The sequence below is a fragment of the Lissotriton helveticus genome, chromosome 1_1 (genome assembly GCF_964261635.1).
Source record: "Lissotriton helveticus chromosome 1_1, aLisHel1.1, whole genome shotgun sequence".
Taxonomy (NCBI): Eukaryota; Metazoa; Chordata; class Amphibia; order Caudata; family Salamandridae; genus Lissotriton; species Lissotriton helveticus.
Genome location: NC_136057.1, coordinates 2,068,495,494 through 2,068,517,009, shown reverse-complemented (window position 1 = coordinate 2,068,517,009; position 21,516 = coordinate 2,068,495,494). Strand labels below are relative to the sequence as shown.

Genomic DNA, 21,516 nt, shown 5'->3' with positions numbered 1-21,516 from the left:
CCCCTTGTTTGCATTTTTCTCTTCAGGATCAAATTTGTCTCTCCGGAGAGGTAGACGCCCTCCTCAAAAAAGGGGCGATTCTTCCAACCACCCGTCATCCGATGGGGTTTGCCAGTTCAGTCTTTCTGGTAGAGAAAAAAGGGGGCGGCTCTCGCCTGGTTCTCAACCTGAAAGACTTCAACGGCGGGGTGGTCTATCGACATTTCAAGATGGAGGGTATCCATCTATTGAGGGATCTCCTTCGCGAAGGGGATTGGATGGTCCGTCTGGATCTCAAGGATGCGTACCTCTCGGTTCCAATTTACAGGCCCCATCGTCGTTTTCTCCAGTTTCACTGGCAGGGAGTTTGGTACGAGTATCAGGTTCTCCCGTTCGGTCTCTCGTCGGCGCCGTGGTGCTTCACGAAGCTGTTGAGGCCGGTTGTGGAACATCTTCGGTCTCGGGGTGTCAGGTTGATTATTTATCTGGACGATATTCTCCTTATGGCGGATTGTCCTCTCAAACTTCATCAACATCTGGAGTGGTCCATCAATCTTTTACAGTCTCTAGGTTTTCTGATCAATGTTCAGAAATCCGTTTTGGTTCCTGCCCAGTGTATAGAGTTCCTGGGTTTCCAGATCGACTCGGTGGCTTGTCAACTTCTCTTGCCCAATCAGAAGTTGCGTTACATCAGGAGAGAATTGACGTCTGTTATTTCCAGACCGACTGTGTCGTTGAGGTTGTTGGCACGTGTAGTAGGTCTGTTAGCGTCCTCCATTCAGGCGATTTTTCCAGGTCCTCTGCATTACAGAGCGATGCAACGGCTGAAAATCCAGCATCTCCGGAAAGGTCTCAAGTACTCCGACCAGATTCCCCTTACGGAGGAAGTACGCTGGGAGATGCAGTGGTGGTTGGACCACATGGAGGCCTGGAACGGTCGAGCCCTATTCGGTGCGTCCCCGGAGCTGGTGATCGAATCCGATGCCAGTCGGTGGGGTTGGGGAGCCCGCTGCGGGTCTGTCTCGACGGGAGGTCGTTGGTCCCCTCAGGAGTTGGCTCTCCACATAAACTGCCTGGAACTCCTAGCGGGTTCGTTTGCGATCAAGTGTTTTTCTCGCCTTCGTCCGAGTTGCTGCCTTCTTCTCCGGATGGACAACGTGTCCGCAGTCCGGTATGTCAACAAGTTGGGCGGGACCCGATCCAAGGTGTTGGCGGAGATAGCCAAGGATTTTTGGCATTTTTGCCTTCAGAGGAAGATCACTGTTATTGCAGAATATCTTCCGGGGTGCCACAATCAGATTGCGGATTGGCACTCCAGACATCTCCGGGATTACAGCGACTGGAGGCTTCACCCTCGAGTGTTCCGTGCTCTCCTTCGGCGATGGGGTCAATGTCAGTTGGATCTATTTGCCTCTCGCCTCAACGCGCAACTTCCGCGCTTTTACAGTTGGAGGCCGGACCCTCAGGCTCTGGCCACGGATGCTTTTCTTCAGCAGTGGCCATCGACCCTCTGTTATGCTTTTCCACCTTTTCAAATGATTCCCAGGGTGTTGGCTTACACCAAACGGTTTCGGGCGGATCTGATTCTGATTGTCCCTCTCTGGAGGGCCCAAGCATGGTTTCCGGTGCTTCTGGAAATGTGTTGTGCTCCACCGTTCCTTCTTCCCCCGTTGGCGAATCTCTTGCTGGATCCTCTCGGAGATCCACATCCCCTGATCCTATCCGGCTCTCTTCGACTGCTAGCGTGGAGGATCTCGGGGATCGCTGGACGCTCCCAGGCATTTCTAGCGACGCTTCCAAATTCCTTAGTGAAGCATGGGCCCCCAATACTCACAAACGATATAAAGGGTCCTGGAAGCGTTGGTGTGATTGGTGTGCTCAACGGGAAGTTGATCCCGTTTCAGCAGATATCAGTATGATTATTAATTTTTTGGCGTCCTTGGCCACTTCTGGCCTGGCTTATTCGACGATTAATGGCTTTCGCTCGGCTATTTCAGCGGGTCATATCCACATAGATGGGAAACCTGCGGGTGAACATCCCTTTATTTCCAGGTTGCTTAAAGGGGTTCGTTTTGCGAAACCTCCCACGCCTAAATATGTTACTTTATGGGATGTTTCTGTTGTTCTCAGGTTCGTAGAGGCTTGGCCTTCGAATCCTTTGTTATCCCGCAAACAATTGTCTGCGAAATTGACGATGTTACTTTGTCTGGTTTCTTGCAAGCGTGTGTCGGATGTCCACGCTTTGGATCTCGCTGGTCGCAGTTTCACTCCTGAAGGGGTTTCCTTTCGTCTTTCTAGACGTACCAAATCTAATACGCCTTCCATTTCGTATCCTTCTTTTCCTTCTCGCCCCAACCTTTGTGTTGTACAATGCCTTAAGGATTATGAGGTGAGTACTGCTTCTTTCCGTTCAGACATGCAGGGTCAACTTTTGATTGCCTTACAAAAACCTTTTCGCCCCGTCACTCCAGCTACTTTGGCGCGCTGGGTGCGGTGGCTTATGTCTGAAGCGGGTATTGATGTGTCTGTGTTTGGCGCGCATTCTGCACGAGGGGCTATGGCCTCTAAAGCTTATTCTATGGGTGTTACTCTGTTCGATATCATGAAGGCTGCAGACTGGTCATCTGATTCTGTATTCAAAACGTTTTATTATAAACCTATTGCTAGTGTGGCTTCTGTTGTGGTGGAACAGCTTTAAACAAGCATAATCGGAGCCTCCTGTCCTGACATAGAATTCAAAATTTGCAAACATTCGTGACAAGAATTTTCAATTCTATTAAGGACTAGGAGGCGAGGATTATCCCACCCGTTGTTCATATTTGCTTGCTAATGTATTGTGACTGTTTACATGCAAATTGCAAATATATCACTCCTTGTTTTTTTTCCCTCCCTGGTTTGCTCTTGACACTCTTGCAGTTTAGATGTTACGGCTCTGTGTCTTTTTCCAGGTTCTGACCAGAAGTGATGTGGTTTGTTCTCCTACGGAGTGTCGTTCTCCTCCTGGCTTCTGCCCCCGCAGTTCTTCGGCTGCCTACTTCAGGATCCTCTGGATTTCTGCTGCTTGTTTGGAGTTCTTGTTCTTGATTTACTTGGGATTTTATTTTGACCTGGACCTGTTTCCACAAAGAAAGAGGAAGAAGGACTAATGTTGGGTCCTTTTATACGCTACTCTCTATGGTCATTCCCTGGTATTCTGGGAAATGTAGTTTTTTGGTTGTTTTTATTGGCTGCTGAGCATTTCAATAAAGAAATGAGAAAGCAAAATCCTCGCCTCCTAGTCCTTAATAGAATTGAAAATTCTTGTCACGAATGTTTGCAAATTTTGAATTCCCATTCCCACAATTTCTCCTTCCAACGATTTCTAATGTTGGGAAAGGGTGGATCTTAGTTTGGGAATACCCACGAAGGTAGAAGTTTTGAGAATGCTCCCCAAATTTCAAGGCTCACCATGCCTTGTTACAAACACTTCCCGAATGCTTGCATGGGATTTATGCCTGCTTATTCCTCTGCACTCATGATGCAGGGATTTGCAGTAGCAACCCCATTCACGCCTTCCCTTTATGAATTCTTGGCAGCAGTCAATGGAGGTGTGTTTGGCTGTAAACGTACGTTTATGGCAGAACATGTGTTTGGAAATTGGCACTGCATAGTGTATGCTCATGAGTGGAGGTAATTGACATGTGTGGCTAATTTGCAGATATTTGTCTTATACTCTTTTCTGTATTATGCACTCACAAATAACCCGTGTAAGTGATTAACAAATAAGGTCGGTTTTCTACTCTTTCCCAAACAGTACCTTTGCAGTGCATAGAGTAAGTGATTTCTACTTTCCTTTAAAAAGGTCAGTTTCGCAAAAATGCCACTATGAGTAGCTGTTACGCACGCCGATAGTTGTCTTGGCTTACTCCAGGATTCCAGGAGTAAGCTTTGTGTACACATAGATTGCTTCTGGCCCACTCCTGAAATTTAAAAGTAAGCCAGGAGTACTACAAAGATAAGTCATAACAAAACATTTGTTAATGAAGCTCGAAGTCTCTATTTTACAAAAGTGCCCAACTCTTTGCTGTGACTTGTGTACTACTTCTGAATGTTGACATATGTTGTGTTAATGTTCTGCTGATTTCACAGTTTGACTCTTAACTGACACTCTCCTGACCCCGTATGAATTTAGTTTTCATATTATACGATATGGCAATATGTTGGTATCTTCATCTGCGACTGACTTGACCCCATGCTGTGCATATCGTAATCGGTGACACTGTGCCGACTGTATACCCTGTTGATCCTATATAATCAGACTATGCTGAATCCAATTACACAACTTTTAGCCTATGTATATCAGTATGCTAAACCCTTGATATGGCACTATGCTGGCCCAGTGCCATGAGTAAATGCTCACTCTCTCTATGGTGCTCTCAGTAGCAAGACTATGACCCTAACTTGCCCGACACGGTGAATACATCCCAAGACTAGGATGCTCTCATGGGGTTATGTTCTTATCTCTTACAAAATGTGTCACCACTGTCCTCCCTCACAGTGTACACTGGCAGCATGCTGTTATTGCAGAGACATTGACCACATCATAACCCACGGCTGTGTCAATATGATACGGTGACTATCACACCACACCAGTGGCTTCCCATCAATGTCACCCCATCGATTAGCAACAACACTGCAGGTTGGCGTTATCATTTTAGACACCAATTGTAAAGGGATCTTTACTTGTCACTGACAGTTCCAAAGCTGTTAGTTTTCACTTCCAATGAACTACATTATGCAGTTTGACAGAACAAGAAATGTGAGAATTAGATGTGTCTGGGTGAGGGTTTTTTCATCATGACTTTCTATTATGTCGGTGAACTCTGAGCCATTGCCTGCTTGCTGTGATTGTCAGTGGTATTAATTGAAGACTGTTGTAAGTGTAAACATCATTTCTAAGTGCCCCTGAAAGCTCTGCCATTGCCTTATGATAAGTTTAAATGTAATGTTTTTGTTTCATGCAAGGGATAAAGATCCTTCTGCGTCAGCACATTTGGATATTTTACATTGGAAGGCGGTCCATTATAGGTATATATATAAAATGCTAGTCAGATATTGGCACAGTACTCAGTGACCTAAACATATCCAAAGAGCGAATTTGTTTAGCAACAGGGAAGTTGTCTGCAAGTTCAAATATCTCGATATGTACACTCACAAACTTGGGCGTGGGTGCAGTATTAACGTCTACATCGTTTACATGTGTGCCTTGTATACCTTGAAATTTAGAGGAATGACTGTCAGCAGCATTGTGATTTGTTGCTTAAAGGTTTCAATGAAAAGTGCCCTAAGAGCTGTTTGATCCACGCATGCAATATAAATGAATAAAGAAATAAAACATCTTTGATATTGGTGTTTGTGTAGAAATTAGTCAGGCCGCATCCTCGTTCATCTTTCTTTTGCCTATCATGCCACCTAGGACAGGAACCATCCAAGGTTTATAGGCATGTGTCTGGTTCCTGTTTGATATGTTACAAAGGAAGGGCAATCCGATGTCCCCTGCAAGCTTGGGTAACAGAATCAACTAAAGTCAATGGCTAACAAAGGTTGTGGGGGTCATTCATAAAACATAGTATACTTAGTCCAGATATTTAGGCATCTATGATATTTGATGTATAAAATCGAATCAAAAGAATTAAACACAAACAACTTTTTAACCATATTATAGCAAATACACAAATCAATTGAATTGGATAAACAAAATCAATCATAAGTAACAAAATGAAGGAAACAATGAATGAAAAACAGGTGTACAAAAACAAAGCTAATGCATCCACTTTATGTAAATTACAAAATAAAATGCATTAGTAAGGGGTACAGAGTAAAGCAATCAGACAGAAAATACGTCCAGTGTGTAGTGTGCCCATGTTGTTACAATAATCATTTGTCAGACAAATGTATGTCAAATCCACTCTCAAAAAATAATCAGAAGAACATATGAAGAGGCATGTCATACCTACCTGGGCTATGCCACATGGTAATGAACAAAAGGAAGTGTTCATTAAGTATTATTGCAACTCCCACGAGCCAGCTGTAAATCATGTTTGTATTACTGGGGTATGTAAAGGTATTTGACTCCTTCTAATTGTGTTCCTTCCATTAGCAGCATGTTTGGGAATATCTCTTGACATAAGTGAACAATGCCTATCTTTTTATGTTGTTCATTTGGCCACTCAGATTTCATGACATTGTGGTCACAGTATTTAGGTTTTCATCCATGCTATGTCCTCTGGTAAGTCTTCCATTGTGTCTTGCATCCGATAACTGAATGTATATCCGTGTTTTGTTCTCCTTTATGCCCCCATTGCCCCTTGTCCATTGCCCTCTAAAACTCCCTAACCATGCCATGCATTTCTAACTGGATAATTTCCCCCTAATTCCTGTTCAACTCCTAAAGTCCCAACTTGAGGATTTTAACTCTAACTTGAACACCTCCACCTGACCTCATACCACCACTGTTAGTAAAGTGGCCACCGTCTCTCCTTCTCTACTTCCCTCTCTCTCTCTCTCTACTTTTGCTGTTTAAGTTATTCTAGTTCCCATGTTTACTGTAGGGCCACCTCTGTTGCAATTAGTTCACCGCCCAGAACCACCCTCTCCATTGCCCCCAAGTTAACATCTCCAAAGGTTCTCAGTGATAGCTTCTTCTTATTTTGCTACTGCTTTTCTTCCGCATGTAGGTGTGAGTCTTTCTCTCTGCCTGCCTCAGGTTTCGTTTTCATTGAAGGGTCCACTGTCCGTCCCATCAGTTCATCTGATATGAACTTCCGGGGTCAGATTTTACAAGCCCATTGCACCACTTTTGCGTCACTTTTTCCATGTTAAAAGTGACACAAAAGTGGCGCAAGTGGCTTGTAAATCTGCCCCCCCGCCCCCGATTTCTTGGGGGCACTTCAGTGCCATTAGTTCCCAGCAGTGTTCTGGTGTGATTCTCAAAGGTCGTTCTCCTTGCTCTTTGTTCTCCTGTAAGTCTTCTTGCCTTTCCGGTGTTGTTGTGTATCTTATGCGCGGCTCCTTATTTGCTAATTGTCAGACGATTCCTCTTTTCCTAGGCGTTTGCCCAAGTTGTTGTGTGGAATAGTAATATAGCTTGTATTCATAATTTGCTTTTCATTTTCTTCAATTTACTGTCCTTGTTTTTGGACATTTTTGGGATAGTCTTGAAAGAGGTAGGTTTTAAAGGATTCATGGTTTAGCTGTACAGTATCAGTGCAAATTACATATAGGTATCCGCCTCAGAGACCCACATAGAGGTAGTAACTGCAATATAAATGTTATAGTTCAATACAGGGTAGGATTATGGTCAGTACAGTTCTGAAGCATTGTGTTCTGCACCCTCCACAGGACTCCCAGATCAAACATTTATTGAACAATGCACCCCTCTTTAACTTTCGTTTTACGTTGGTCTTATTCTAATAGGAGAATTTATACCTTAGTTTCGCCAATTTCTACATGCAACTGACAGCCTGGAGTTGTTTACAGCTTTCTGCATTTCATCCCAGCGGCTGTCCGATTTGGTTGTAACAACGCAAGAGGCAATGCATGCCTATGAAATAAAACAATCATTCTTTCTGCTACACTTCTAAATACGTGGATTTTTGTGAATTAAAGGATAGCTTTCAGGTCAGGCTTTCATGGTAAGCAGAACATGTTCAGCCTCTTCCTAGATCTTACCATGACAGCGGGTTAGTATTTCACCCTGCTAAAACCGAGAATATATTTCCTGTTTCGAATTCAGTTAGAGCGGAGCTGCATCTTGGGTTTGTAAACTATTGTAATGCGAGGGCACTTTGTGCTCCTGTCTTCTATCAGGCACATGCACAATTTGCCATCCAAGCTGTGGAGCCACACACAGGCCCCAACTCTGAGTCAAGCTGAGCAAAATTACTGAATGGAATTTCACTCAGCCTGTTCCAGGATGGGTAGTGTTTTGCACACCTGTTTTTTTTTTGGGAGGAAGAAACGTACACGATTTTTCAGCTTCGAAATTCCAGCTGAAAAAATGACATAAGGCTGTGGCAGCAGCAGTGCAGCCTTATTCCTCATTTTTTTTATGGCAACATACACTTACAACCCCCCCGCCAGAAATAAACCTTCCCCTTCCCACTCTTAACCCCCATGCCCTCCCTTTCTTCAACCCCACCCAATCCATCGGTCCCCACAAACATTTATATCGTGCTCAGAGCAGATGGTAAACGTATGCGTTAAAACCGCATGGAATTAGGAATTTCGTTTGGGTTTAGTTTATGACCTGAAAATGGGACCCAGGTCGTAATTCCACATTCCGTGGAGTTTTGCGCGTATGTGCATGGTACTGGTGCGGATTTCTTTCACTGTAACAGTAAATCGAATGCACTTTTAGCCTTACCTCAGTACTGTTCTATTTGTAATCAGACCGCCGGCGGTTTAAGAAAATCGCTATACTATGGAGGCAGCGCCGCGGGCTCTGCGAAAACTATAGTTATGAATCGTACATTTCTCTTATACCAGGTGTTCTTACTTCCTCAAGACAAAAAAACGTTGTTGTAGCCCAGTAGACAAGGGGCCTGTGGAGCTCGTTGTCGGTAAACATTTCTTGCGCCAGCGGGTGTTCTAATGCATCTGAGTGAGCGGCGGTGCTGACTGCATTACTTTTAACCTCATTAGCACTTCATCTTGCTTGCCCAAGCATGATGCCAGAGTCACTGTTTCACCTTAGCGGAGCCTGCTTGGATCATTCATCAAACTGGCGTAAAAGGTGCTTAAAGGGAAATGCATGCAAATAGCGCATTAGGAACCTGCGCGCGCGAGGCATCAACATTCCTACCCATATCATTAGGTGCCTGAAAAATGGCATATCTTGAGCATGAGCACGCACAGCTGCGTAGTTACGCTATTGCAGGGCCCGGAATAGCTCGTCGCACTATTATTTTTCCTATTCAACCTCGAAGGTGTCAAATGCGGAATCGGCAACGGAATGTGGCTTTGGTACGTCATAACGTTTCAGTGGTTGTTATCTTCAGCCAAGAGAAAGTAATGTAAAGTGGTGGCATAAAAAAAGGATTAAAGAAGTTGAGGATGCGAGGAAAAACAGCTTCTGAAAACGACGATGCAAGCTGAAGTGTTTTTCTTATTGGGCTCTGTCACAGAGCTGAAAGAAACTCACACTTCCTACATGAGACTGGAGGAAGCTGGGAATGTCAGTTGCACTGCTAGCTTCCACCACTTCACCTGAAACGGATAGCGTTGTTAGTGGTTACTTCTGTAATTTGCTGGCATTGCTTAAACACACAAGTACAACTTAATATTACAAAATGGATGACGCATGGAAAGGAAAAGAACATTGGCACACTAAATAAAGTATTGGCCAAGCAGCCTTAACACTGAAGTGCACTTCAACTTTTGCAGATGTACATATGAGATCAGACAAAATGTCATCACTCACTGTGCAAGAGAGCCCATGACCGAGTGGATTGACCCATTGCCCATGCCCTATTGCACTGTCCCCAGCCTCGGATTGGTAACGCGGGCATTCGGGCAATGCCCAAGGGGCTGGTGTCTGAGTTCCTGCTGTGGGCTGCTTTTTTGAGCAGGATGGGGCAGATTTGGGCGGTGTCTCTATTTTCAGCATACAGCCAGCGGCCCAGTGGGTGGCTGAGTGGCCTTTCAGCAGGGAGATGGGCGTTCATTAAAAAACCCCTCCCCCCCCTCTCCCCCCTCCCCAACAACACCGCCGGTCCCACACCCCCGGTTTAGCAAGAGGCAGAGGTACCACTCCCTTTGTTTCGCTGGCCGGCCCATGAATGTATGCACATACTGAGCGGGGCAGGGGGCCTCAGTAGAAGTGGCCTCACTTGTTTTCATGTGTGTCTCACAGTGTAAACTAATGCGTGCATTTTTTAAGCCCCCCCTCCTTCTTTTTAATGTAATTACGCTGAAGCAGTGATTTGAGGAAAGGCATTCTGCAAATGGGGCCAATTTTTTTTGTGCCCGGGCCGATTTTCAATCCCAATCCGACCCTGACTGTCCACCTTTAAGATCCAGGTCAGGTTGCCACCAGCACAGTGGAATGGGAGCACACCTTCAAAGAGCCTGTTCATCTTTCACTAATACACTGTTCCCAGTTACAGGCACTGGGAACAGCACATTCATTAGGATAGGGCACACTAGCCCAGTCTGCGTCTGGTGCAACCAGCTGATGGTGTGCCGCGGTACAGACCAAGGCAATGCACCTTGTCTGTAATATGGACCCGGTTGTCTTTGAGTCTGAATTCATAGAGCAGGCAGAGGTCTAATGAAGGCTACACTTATGTGCAGGACTCCTTGGGGCAGGCTAATGGTTTTTCGCAGGGTCAGGGCAGCAGTGGTAGCAGGGCAGGCAGACAAACTTTTAGCAGCCCCTTCGATTAGTAAGAGCCAGGGCTAAGTTGGCAACTCTCACGCTGTACGCCCAGTTTGCAAATATGTATAAGGGTTGTCTCTGGCCTGATTCTAAGACATGCTCAGTGTTCTGCATGGCAGCTCAAGTTTAACCCCATTGACGCTGATGACGAGCTCAGCTCGTCACGAGGTACACCTCTCGTACGCTCATGACGAGCTGAGCTCGTCATGAACCACGGGTTTTTTAAAACTTCAGCACACAGCGGGAAAATGTGCCGCACCGATGCGGTCAAGTATTTGAAACATTGGCATTTGGCAGCAGACCTATACCCTCTCATAACAAATGCATCCTTACAATTAAAGATACCAACACATCATCCAGGAGTTAGATTTCCCTCCTCAGAGTGGACTTTGGGATTCTAGAAACCTCTGTCTCTGTGTAGGAGTTCATGTTGAACTGGCAAATTGGATACTCTAAAGGCAAGGTATGTGGATTCCCTACAGACAACCTGAGTGAAGAGAGAGCTGGAAAAAGAAGTGGGCAATGGTGTTGCCCTCTGTCAGCAGTGCTCATCGCCCATCTTACAAATGCCATTCTTACATCATCCCTACTCTTCAATATTACATAGTTGTAGGCATCTGAGCAATGTTTGTGAGCCCATATCCTAATCCAAACACACTAATGTTTATGATAGGCCAAGCCTGCGATAGCTGCACATTGATATTCATGAGCATTACCTGGGGGCCCTCCCCAGTTTCTGTCTATGATGTGAGCTGCCGTAGGAAGGATCACCTGATGACACATTCGGTTGTGGCGCGTGTACGGAGAGATGAAACCCTCTTGCATACAAATGCCAGATCTCACCTGTGAGAATATACACATTCATAGTCTCCTTAAGGACATTTAGTAGTACAGCAGGCGCCACACTGCATCTCTGCACGACTAACATGCTGCACATCAAGTTTTCCCTGGCATTGGCCAGGGTACTCATTAACCCTCGGGTCTTTTCCTACTGAAAATAACTAAAACTCAGGAAGCTAGAGCAGGTGGCAGATCCTTCTGGTTTGTGTGGAATAATTTTGATAATTATGATCAATAAAAGACAATGCTTTGTGTTTATCTGAATTTAGACTAATGTAGTACTATTGCATTACTGATAAGTAGTAAGGCTGAATAAACTACAGCTTCATAGGCTGCTCAAATTAAAATTATTCTTGAGTCAACCTAAAATTTGGTAAGTCTCTGCTCCATTTCACTTTAGTTGATCTTCCATAGGTACTGTCTTTCCTGGCTCCTGACACCCATTGGAATAGCTGCTTATGCTCTATAAATGCTCTATCAGAGATTCAGAAAGAAAAACAATTCCCAACAGGTATCAGTTGAAGGCTTTTAAGTGATGTATGCATTCAGCATTACATTAACAAGAAACAAGGAGGCTCATATAGTTTTAAAAGCTTGTTATTAACCAATTTTGAAGAAGGATGTTTCACATGGAAATACAGTTAAATCAGCAATGTACAGAAGGAATCATGTGACAACCCGATGGCACTTGGTGAATGGTGATATATACAATTTGTGAAAGGTGAAGTGGCAAGTGCTGAACGTGTACAGCGTGAACGGCGCACAGTGACAATGAAATTATACAGTGAAGGCTCCGCAGGATTAAGTATTGGTCACTTAAAACATGGAATAAACAATTTTACAGGAGCCAAAAATGTTAAATGCGCCATGAGATTGCGCTGCGATGTCGACGGCGTTTCGATCCCCTTGGGTCGGGATCGTCATCAGGACAGGGTTGTCGAGTTACGAGCAGTGTTGTGCACGCAAGACCAATTGCGTGGTATCTGGGTACCCTGGTGGAGGCAGCGGCGTCTGCACCGGTATGGTGTCGCCGTGGGCAGTGGTGGCGTGGCAGCACCTGAATAAATCAAGGTGGCTGGCGGCGATAAGGGCTCAGGCGATTCGGGCGACTGGCTGTGAATGCAAGCAGCTCCGTCCAAGAGGATCGAAACGCCGTCGACATCGCAGCGCAATCTCATGGCGCATTTAACATTTTTGGCTCCTGTAAAATTGTTTATTCCATGTTTTAAGTGACCAATACTTAATCCTGCGGAGCCTTCACTGTATAATTTCATTGTCACTGTGCGCCGTTCACGCTGTACACGTTCAGCACTTGCCACTTCACCTTTCACAAATTGTATATATATCACCATTCACCAAGTGCCATCGGGTTGTCACATGATTCCTTCTGTACAGTGCTGATTTAACTGTATTTCCATGTGAAACATCCTTCTTCAAAATTGGTGAATAACAAGCTTTTAAAACTATATGAGCCTCCTTGTTTCTTGTTAATGTAATGCTGAATGCATACATCACTTAACTGCCTTCAACTGATACCTGTTGGGAATTGTTTTTCTTTCTACTCCACACCCATCCCAACGTGGTTTATGGGTTTACACCTGTTATTCTTATACCTAGCAGTGATTCATTCATAACGCGTCCTCAGCTACCAAGTACAGTAAACACAATATGATCTTTATTGGCAAGTATTACCAGAAAACGTTCAGAAGGTTTTCACTATAAGGCAATAAGAAACTATAGACAACTATGAAATGTGTTCTGACATCTAGTGGGAGTCAATTAAGGGTTGGGCAACATCATTCACAGGGCTTACCAACATGCAATGGATTATACTCTGCTGTGCAGTATGGATGGAGTAAGTACCACTAATATAGGATGCGAAAAAGAGGAATGGGCAGGAAGAAAGAAGTCTGCTTCAAGATGACTAATTTTACTTTGCTAGCGCTTGCTTCGGGAGGGGAGGGTCTTAGCAACACCCAACTATGCAATATTAAAGTATCTGACCACTCTCATTTTAATTTCAACTGCTAGAAGTGATATAAGCATTCTCAGAAAATGTGAATAATTTTGTTTAGAGATTTTAATTGCATTTTAGATTTGCTCTTATTTTAACACCCTACCAAAACAGGGGCTTAGCTTAGTTAGTGAGATTTGGTGGGAGTGTGAATCTCAAATTCCTGAACTAAAGAAGCAGGGGTTCGCATGGTGAAGAGATAAGACGTTGAAGGTTTGTGATGATCTGTTCCCATGAAGAGCAAGTTCAGTACTGACCTGCATCAGGTGGGCCTCTCTCTGAAATGGCACAGTGGGTGAATAAATATGGGTTGGAACACTACCCAAAGTGAATGCCAGTGGTTAGACTATTAGATAGTATTGATCCCATCACATTTTGGTTGTTGGATTGCCAGTGGCATCTCTGAAAACCCGAGACTGGTGCAGCTTTCCAAGGCTGCCACTACCAATGTTTGTGATTTCCAAAAATAGAAAATTTGCAGTCATTCAAGGACAACTACTCTGGGTGCAGATTTACTACTTTTTTGGTAAACTGATCCTTTCACAGATTAGCAATTAAAACCTTAGTGAAATCGGGACAACTAGAAAAATCAACACAGACCTGGCTCCGGCCCAGAAAACCCAAATACCCATCCAAAAAGGTATTTGTTTTGGGGGAGGGTGTCTCACCTCAAACAACCCCCATCCCCAAAGCTAGGCCCTAGTGCCTATCATCACAATGGCCTTTGTGCAGTGTTTGAACGTTGCATATACACACACACACACACAACCTTACTGCACGCAAAGCCTGATTCAAGGAATGAGAGTGCATGGAGCACAAGGGCCAGCTTTAGCAGCGCAAGTGATGAGCACATTATCTGAGGTTGGTTCTCCTGGATACTAAATCTGAGCGTACTCAGTGGCTCCCATTTGTTTTGATGGTGGATCGAGAGGGGCCTGCTGACTTCAACAGACCTTTCACCCATGTCATGGAAATTAATACAAAAGTTCCTTCTTGATCATTGGTATAGTTAGTGAGGAAAGCACCTGCCGGAACCCTTCAATAGATCAGCACGGGGAAAAGGAACTGGAAAGAGTGCAAGGCATCTCTGAATGCACCTGACCAGGAATCTGGAAACCCAAATGCCTTCTCTCAAGCTCACATTTTGAACAGGAGCAAATACATGAACACACTTCAATGTGCAGTCACTTAAAGTACTGACAGAATCTTTACGTTCTTATGTTCATGTGTTCCCTCCCAATCTGTGCGTCGATCTGGTCTTACAATACAGTACAACTATGTGTCTGAGCAGAATGTATGATAGCCTAAAGCTCCTGTGTTGACTGACTGTCCTGGACGTCAGCACAAAGTAGGATTTTGAGTGTAAGTATGTACATTATCTTATGAATTTTAACTGTGGAATAAAACGGCCATCAAGCTTCTACTTGCTTAAAGCAATTATTGAGGGACACCACACGAACTTTGTTTTTCAGCTCGTGAACAAACATGAGACATACATGGCAGGTTTGTTTCCTTTACCTTTGTCGTATTGTTAAAGGATCATTCTTACTAAAGCCTCTGATTTCAGGCACCTCTCAGAAAGGACACTGCGACTGTTATCTGAGATTTCTGGTTGCAACCATGTTTGTACATCTAATCAGATCTGTATGCTTTGTTTACAGCCCCTGAAAATGCACTGCAAGATTTGTGCCCTGGTAACAAGTTCTGGACACCTGCTTGGCGGCAAACAGGGAGACATGATTGACCAGACCGAGTGCGTAATACGAATGAATGACGCGCCCACGCGGGGTTACGCAAAGGACGTCGGCAACAACACGAGTCTGCGCGTCATTGCGCACTCTAGCATCCAGCGGATTTTAAGGAACCGTAATGAACTATTAAATATGAGCCAAGGGACTGTGTTTATATTCTGGGGCCCGAACACCTACATGAGGAGAGACGGAAAGGGTTTGGTATATAACAATCTACAGGTGATGAATAAATTACTACCTCAATTAAAAGTACACGTAATTACACGTCACAAGATGCTCCAAATTGACGACCTCTTTAAACGAGAAACTGGAAAAGATAGGTAAGAATTTTTTCGTTTCACTATTATTTTACAGAGATTGCTGGATTTTTTGAAATGTACAAAATGAAAGCCGTGTCCTTCGAAAATGTTCCAAAGTCACTTCTATGAATATATTTAGTTACCTTTTTAGCAGCACACATAACTGCGGGCCTAGTGTCAATAAGCAGAAGAGCTGTATTTTACACAGTGGCTGCTTTGTGAGTCTTGCCTTTAAAGTTTATGCCGCAACAGATCCAAAAATCCCACCACAGCACAAAATGACCATTTGGTAGGAAATGCAGAATATTGCCCCATAATGAAACTAATGAAATATGAAAAGCGGTAGAATTCACCAGGCTGCAAATGCATAAATAGAGGCCTGCAAGATACAGCAGACCTCCAAGCAGTTCTTAATTTAATCTGGTGGTTGTGGGTGGGGCCCACAGGCAGCTTTTTTTGGATTCCTGCACATATTGTTCCTCAACAAACTTTGATCAAAAGAAAGAGGGATAAAAACCGTAAAGGGTGGAAACAAAGGGGAAGCAAAAGGAAGAGGATGTAGCCTAACAGCAAGGGCGGTCAACCTCAAATCTGGGGAACAGGGTTCGAGTCTTGGCAATGAGGCTCAACATCCTTTGATTCTGGGCAAATCACTAAATCTCCCTGTGCCTAACAAAAAAAATGAATTTGTCCTCATGTAGCGCAACTGGTGCTCATGTAAAGCACTTTGATACCTGATTTTGGGTCAAGTTCGTGCTATATAAAACTTCGGAATACAAAAAAGCAATCCAAAGAGATACAGCAGGGATGAAAAAAAGCGCTAATAGATAAATTGGCAGGGAGTGATAGGTGGTTGGTTAAAGAGACATGAATTGGAATCAAGACTATGCAGTAGTGGTATTTGGTAAGCCAACTTCATATATCCCTGTTTTGGGGGTTTTCAGGAAATCTTTAGGGCCCTCCACATTTTTACCAATTAAGCACTGCTTGTCGTCCTGCATTCCCCTGAATCACTGTCTGTCCTTACCACTGCTGACAGAACAAATTTACGAAGGGAAAGTTACATCTCTGGACAGTTTCACTCTGCAAATGGATAACACCCCTGTTGGAAACTGAGTGTCAGGAGTGAAAACCTACTCAAAGAGCAGACACAGATTCAGTCAGGATGAAGTCACAAGCAAGCCCCACATTAACCTATGCTTAACCCTCTGGTAGCTTGGCAGAGGCAGTCAGACTTAATTTAGAGGCAATGTGTAAAGTATTTATGCAGTACCTCAAGCAGTAATTAAGTAAAAACAGAACACATGAAAAATCCCACACCAAATTAAAAAAACAAAGTAACGTTTTATAAAAAAAACAAAAAAAACAATCAGTAGAGCCAGAGATACACCATTTTAAAGTTTTAAGTAAAAATAGTGCCTAAACAATTTAATAAATATCAATTAACCAAATTGTTATGTATTACTTTATTAACTTTACACACTATACCCCTACAAACGTAGCAGCCCACAGTCAAAATATAACTAAAAAAAACATAATTTATATAATCGATAATCAGATAACTAATTTGTTAGCAATTAAGTTATTTAATAATGAATCATTACTTATTTAATGTCCCACTTTATACCCCAGCAAACCTAGCAGCACCCAAAAAAATTATTACTAAAGTATATCAGTATTACGTAATTTACCTCAATAATTATCAATTAAATATTTAATGATAAATAATTGATAAATCATACTCAATTAACTTTCCACCTTAGGTCCCTACAGACCCACACCTAAAATATATTATTACACAATTTACATAATTAATAATCAAATAAATAATACATTATTTTTAATTAAGTATAACAATTTCCTTATGCTCCTACACGCCCAGCAACCTACATCCAAATTATAACTACAAAATAAAATGATTACACAATTTACATAATTAGTAATCAATTAAATAAGTTATACATTTACAATTTATTGATAATTATTACTTAATTAACTTCCCACCTAATGGGCCTACAAACCGAGCAGCCTGCTACAACACTATAAACTACTATTAGCAATTAAATACAACGTTCTAAATCACTTGAAATGACAACTATGTTTAAAAATATTGTAAACAATTGTACAAACAATAACAAAGTGAATATATAAACTAAAACACATTAACGATTAACCCCTTGGCTGCTGCGGTCGGCCAACGGTCGTCGCTTGCACTACCTTGGTAGTGGTGCGAACGTCTGTTGGACGACGGTGCCCCACCCGTTTTTTCGAACGTTCAGCACTGGAGCTGAACGTTCGACGCAGCCAAGGTGTTAAAATCAATATTGTTTACAATATTATTGAAAACTATATTAACAATGGTATTCTTAAAGATATTACTTACCTGAAAAAATTGATATTCTTGCCACCAATATTTCTGCATTACAATATTTTGGTATTTTTGTGTCTCAATATTTCTGTATCCCGATATTTACAACTCAATATTTTGTCAAAAAATCTATAAAAAACAAAACAGGACAGAGCAACACAAAATACCAATATCACAAGTGACATGCGGGGCAGACATTTTCTTGGGACAACACTCAGTCAACCATATCAACATTCTAAGAATGCATACTAATTCAAGCCACGGATGTATATGCATCAACACAAACAAAAGAAGTCATGCATAACCATCCGGCCCAAAAGAACAATTATCACAACATTGCATTCTCTAGAAAAAATGTGTAGCAAATACACATATTTGCATACCATACTATGAAACACCTGACGTTGGGGCCCACAACAAAAGGTTGCATTCATTTTGCATGCATATGTAATGTATGCACGCACACCCAGAATAAGAAAATTATGCATGCATGTGGGGTACAATTAAAGGATAACAAGGAGAGAGGTATGTTATGCTGAAGGTCTTCAAACGCACACATTCACTGTTCCTGAGAGGTTCTGGGTGTGATTTATGATTATGTAATGAGAGGTAGTAGTTGGTGTTGCTTCAATACTGGCTAACACCCTCAAGTTGGTGGAATACATGTGGGAGACTGTGGGAAGGATCATAGTCAGCGCCATTTTTAGAGGGCGGATGGGGTTGAGAAGAAGTGTTGTGGAAAAGCATTTTGGTTTGTAGGAAAAATGTTTACTTGTTTTTATTCTTTTTAGTTACATGGCTTAATTTAACACATCTTTTCACTGACATTGAGTATAGTACCTGTTTTTGCGAATATTATCATCCTATGCTCCAAACGTAAGACTTTCTTATTTTACATCTGACTGCCTCCTTTGTTTTGTGAATTGCAGGCTGGGGTATTACGTACAAAAGCACATACATATAACTTCTGACTATTGTAAGCAATGCCACTTTTGTAAATCAGTCCAACAGTTTATTTATCGTATCATCAGGGTTGCAACATTTAGAAAAAGCAGAACCATTGTGCCATATTACCATGAAGTACAGTTATTTCTGGTATCATCCTAACAGATTACTATTGCATTGTTTTAAATGGTCTTTCAAAATGTGCCTAAAAAGTAATGGTCTTCAAAGGCGTTCCTGGGCTATTCTCTGAATGTCATTTAATGTCTGTTATAAGCAGGAAACACGTTTTGGTGTCCGTGTTGATTTGAGTAAGCTAGTCCTTTGTCATAAAACAGTGGGTTGAAATTCTACCGAGAGTGATAGCCAGTGGTTTAGACTATTTCTAGCATTCCTCATATCACCTATTGTGTGTTCAATTGTAATGCCTTAAGACTAAGGGTATGCCAGATGTTGGTCCCTGGTGCGCGGAGCCACTGGCTACAAGTTGTACCTCACTAATGAGGTCTAACAAATCTGAAACGGGCCAAGATTTGCTTTAGGTTCTTTCTTGATGGGACCTTGCCCAGCAGTTTGGGATGGACTGCTCCCAAGTGGAGCATGATCTGTACTGTTTTTTTATGGCAGGAATCTGTGTAAAGTGGCAGAGTGGTGACAATTGATGGATGGAAATGCTCCCCAGAGCAATTGGCAGGGGTTTATACAATTTGTAAGCATTTCTCTAATCATCTTTTGTGATGTAATATACCTTGCCATCAACCAAATTCTATAAAGTCCTGCCATCTCGGCATTCATGTTACCATCAATGAGACCAAACACCATGACATTATTTGAACTTCTGAGAAATCGGAATGTAGATCTCCTATCATAGAATTGGCACAGGAAATCTGTACAACAACACATTTTTACCAAAAAGATTCATAAATATAAACTTATATTTCCCTACCAGAACACCTCCTGCACCTCTGTGTCTAAAGTTCCTAATTATCCACCTTCGATGCAAAACTTACATCCTCAATCCTACCAACAAACACACTATTTTGAGCTCAATGGAACAAACCAATTAGCCCTACAAATCAATCACAACCACTCCGATCCATTCAAAATTCATCTTTCTCTGCCCATGTTCACTCATCATTATACCTACCAATCTGAAATTAAGAAACTTGGTAGATCACATAAAAATAAGACGATTACTGAGGCTAAAAAACACAAATAAAAAAGAAACAAATACCAGCCAAACACAAACGTCCCACTCTTCTGTAAAGTACATGTAGAAATGTTTCATGGCTAAGCGGCACACCAAAAATTAGTTCTGACTGCAGACAATGTATCAGCATCTGCCCAATGTACTGCAAATTACCTACAACAAGAGAACAAGCATTTGCAATGCAATAGGTCTCGCATTATTAAAGTTTGAGCTATTGGCATTGCTAATAATAATGCAACACCAATAGCTCAAACATTCAGTAATGCTATCCATCCCTTCAAGGTCGATGCGAGTTACATTAATAAGTCAGTAGTCATCTGTATTTTAACTCGGTGAGGCAAGTTTGCAGTGCTCGCTATATAGAAGATCAAAGTTAGTTTACTAAATATGTTAAATCCAGGAGAGACCCGACTACTATATCTGGGTATAGGCAAATCTGAATAAGTAGTCTTTATTATCTGTCAGTGTTTATTTTCCCCTCTGGAGATCAGACCTAAAACATCCTCTTCCCAATAGGAACATTCAGGTTTTATTTCTGAAGCACAGAACTTCCATTTTGGCCTGGAAATCCCATTGTTTTTTCACAGTCATTCATGATGTCGTAGGTAGGGATTATTTTTTACGATCCGGCTACCTAAACAGATTAGCACATTTGTCCCAGATTTGTTTCCAATTAAAGAAAAATGCTTGTACTAATGTTGGCCAGTGCTTACACAAAAACGCTTTATAAAATTATGGCAAAATAAAACAATCAAGCATCGAAAAAGCCAAAAGGCAGGCGGCCATGGCCAAACCGATCATCCTTGCTAACGCCTGTTTATCTTTGCAGATCTGAAATAGAAACTACTTTCAGATCCGATGCCTCCTTGTAATATTCAGTTCCCAAAAGCAAGCATACATTAGAGGAACCACATGTGTAAAGCGTAACTGGGTGTGTTTAATTGAATGGTCCGCAGATAAGCGTGCTGTTTTGCTAGGGCGTGCCTGTGCACTAGATGTGGTCTCGGTGGGAGGGAGTGTGTTATGGGTATGCATCTCTGTTCTTATCCTCCAGCACGGCTCTTCTTCCACTCTGGTGCTCAGGGTCCCCGCCACCTCAGCTGTGTGTTGCTTGGCTGACGGTTGCAGGCAGAGCTCTAGAGCATTCGCAGTAAATGGGGAAAGAATGCTGATAAAAGAAACTCCAGTAGCCGTAAGAGAAACAGATGCAAGTTTTATGCTCATTCCCTGTTTGACTCCAGCACCAAACATTTTCAAAAGCTTTAACTCTGGTCCCGTAAACATTTTCTTGGTAGCTTGGGAAAAATCTGGTCCTAATTTGTGACGCGTAAATACTTATCAGATATCAAACTGAAACCAGAACAAGCACGGAATAGAAACCTGTGGTGTGTGCGCACCACAGAGGAGCCGACGCGGGAATCGAAACCAGTGGTGCGCGCGCACCAGAGGAGCAGGGTCAAGGGAGCGCGAAGACACGCCGAGACGAGGTAGGGGATGTGTGTGTGTACGCCGGGGGTTCTGTGTGTATGTGTGTGTGTGCGCACCGCAGCGGGGGCAGGGGGGAGGAGGTTCTCTATGTGTGCGTGTGTTTGTGTGTATGCGCGGCGGCGGCGGGGGGGTCTCTATGTGTGTGCGTGCGTGTGTGTATGCTCAGCGGGGGGGTTTCTGTATGTGTGTGTGTGTGTGTGAGTGTGTG

General features: G+C 42.9%; 1 protein-coding gene across 2 annotated transcripts in view; it reads left to right on the top strand.

Annotated features, from left to right (window-relative positions):
- Positions 1-21,516, top strand: part of ST6GALNAC5 (ST6 N-acetylgalactosaminide alpha-2,6-sialyltransferase 5) — a 950,199-nt gene that overhangs the window by 435,970 nt on the left and 492,713 nt on the right. For both annotated transcript variants that reach the window (XM_078645266.1, XM_078645258.1), the window contains exon 3: positions 14,912-15,321. In XM_078645266.1, the coding sequence (XP_078501392.1) occupies positions 14,912-15,321 (410 nt within the window). The remainder of the gene's footprint in view (positions 1-14,911; positions 15,322-21,516) is intronic.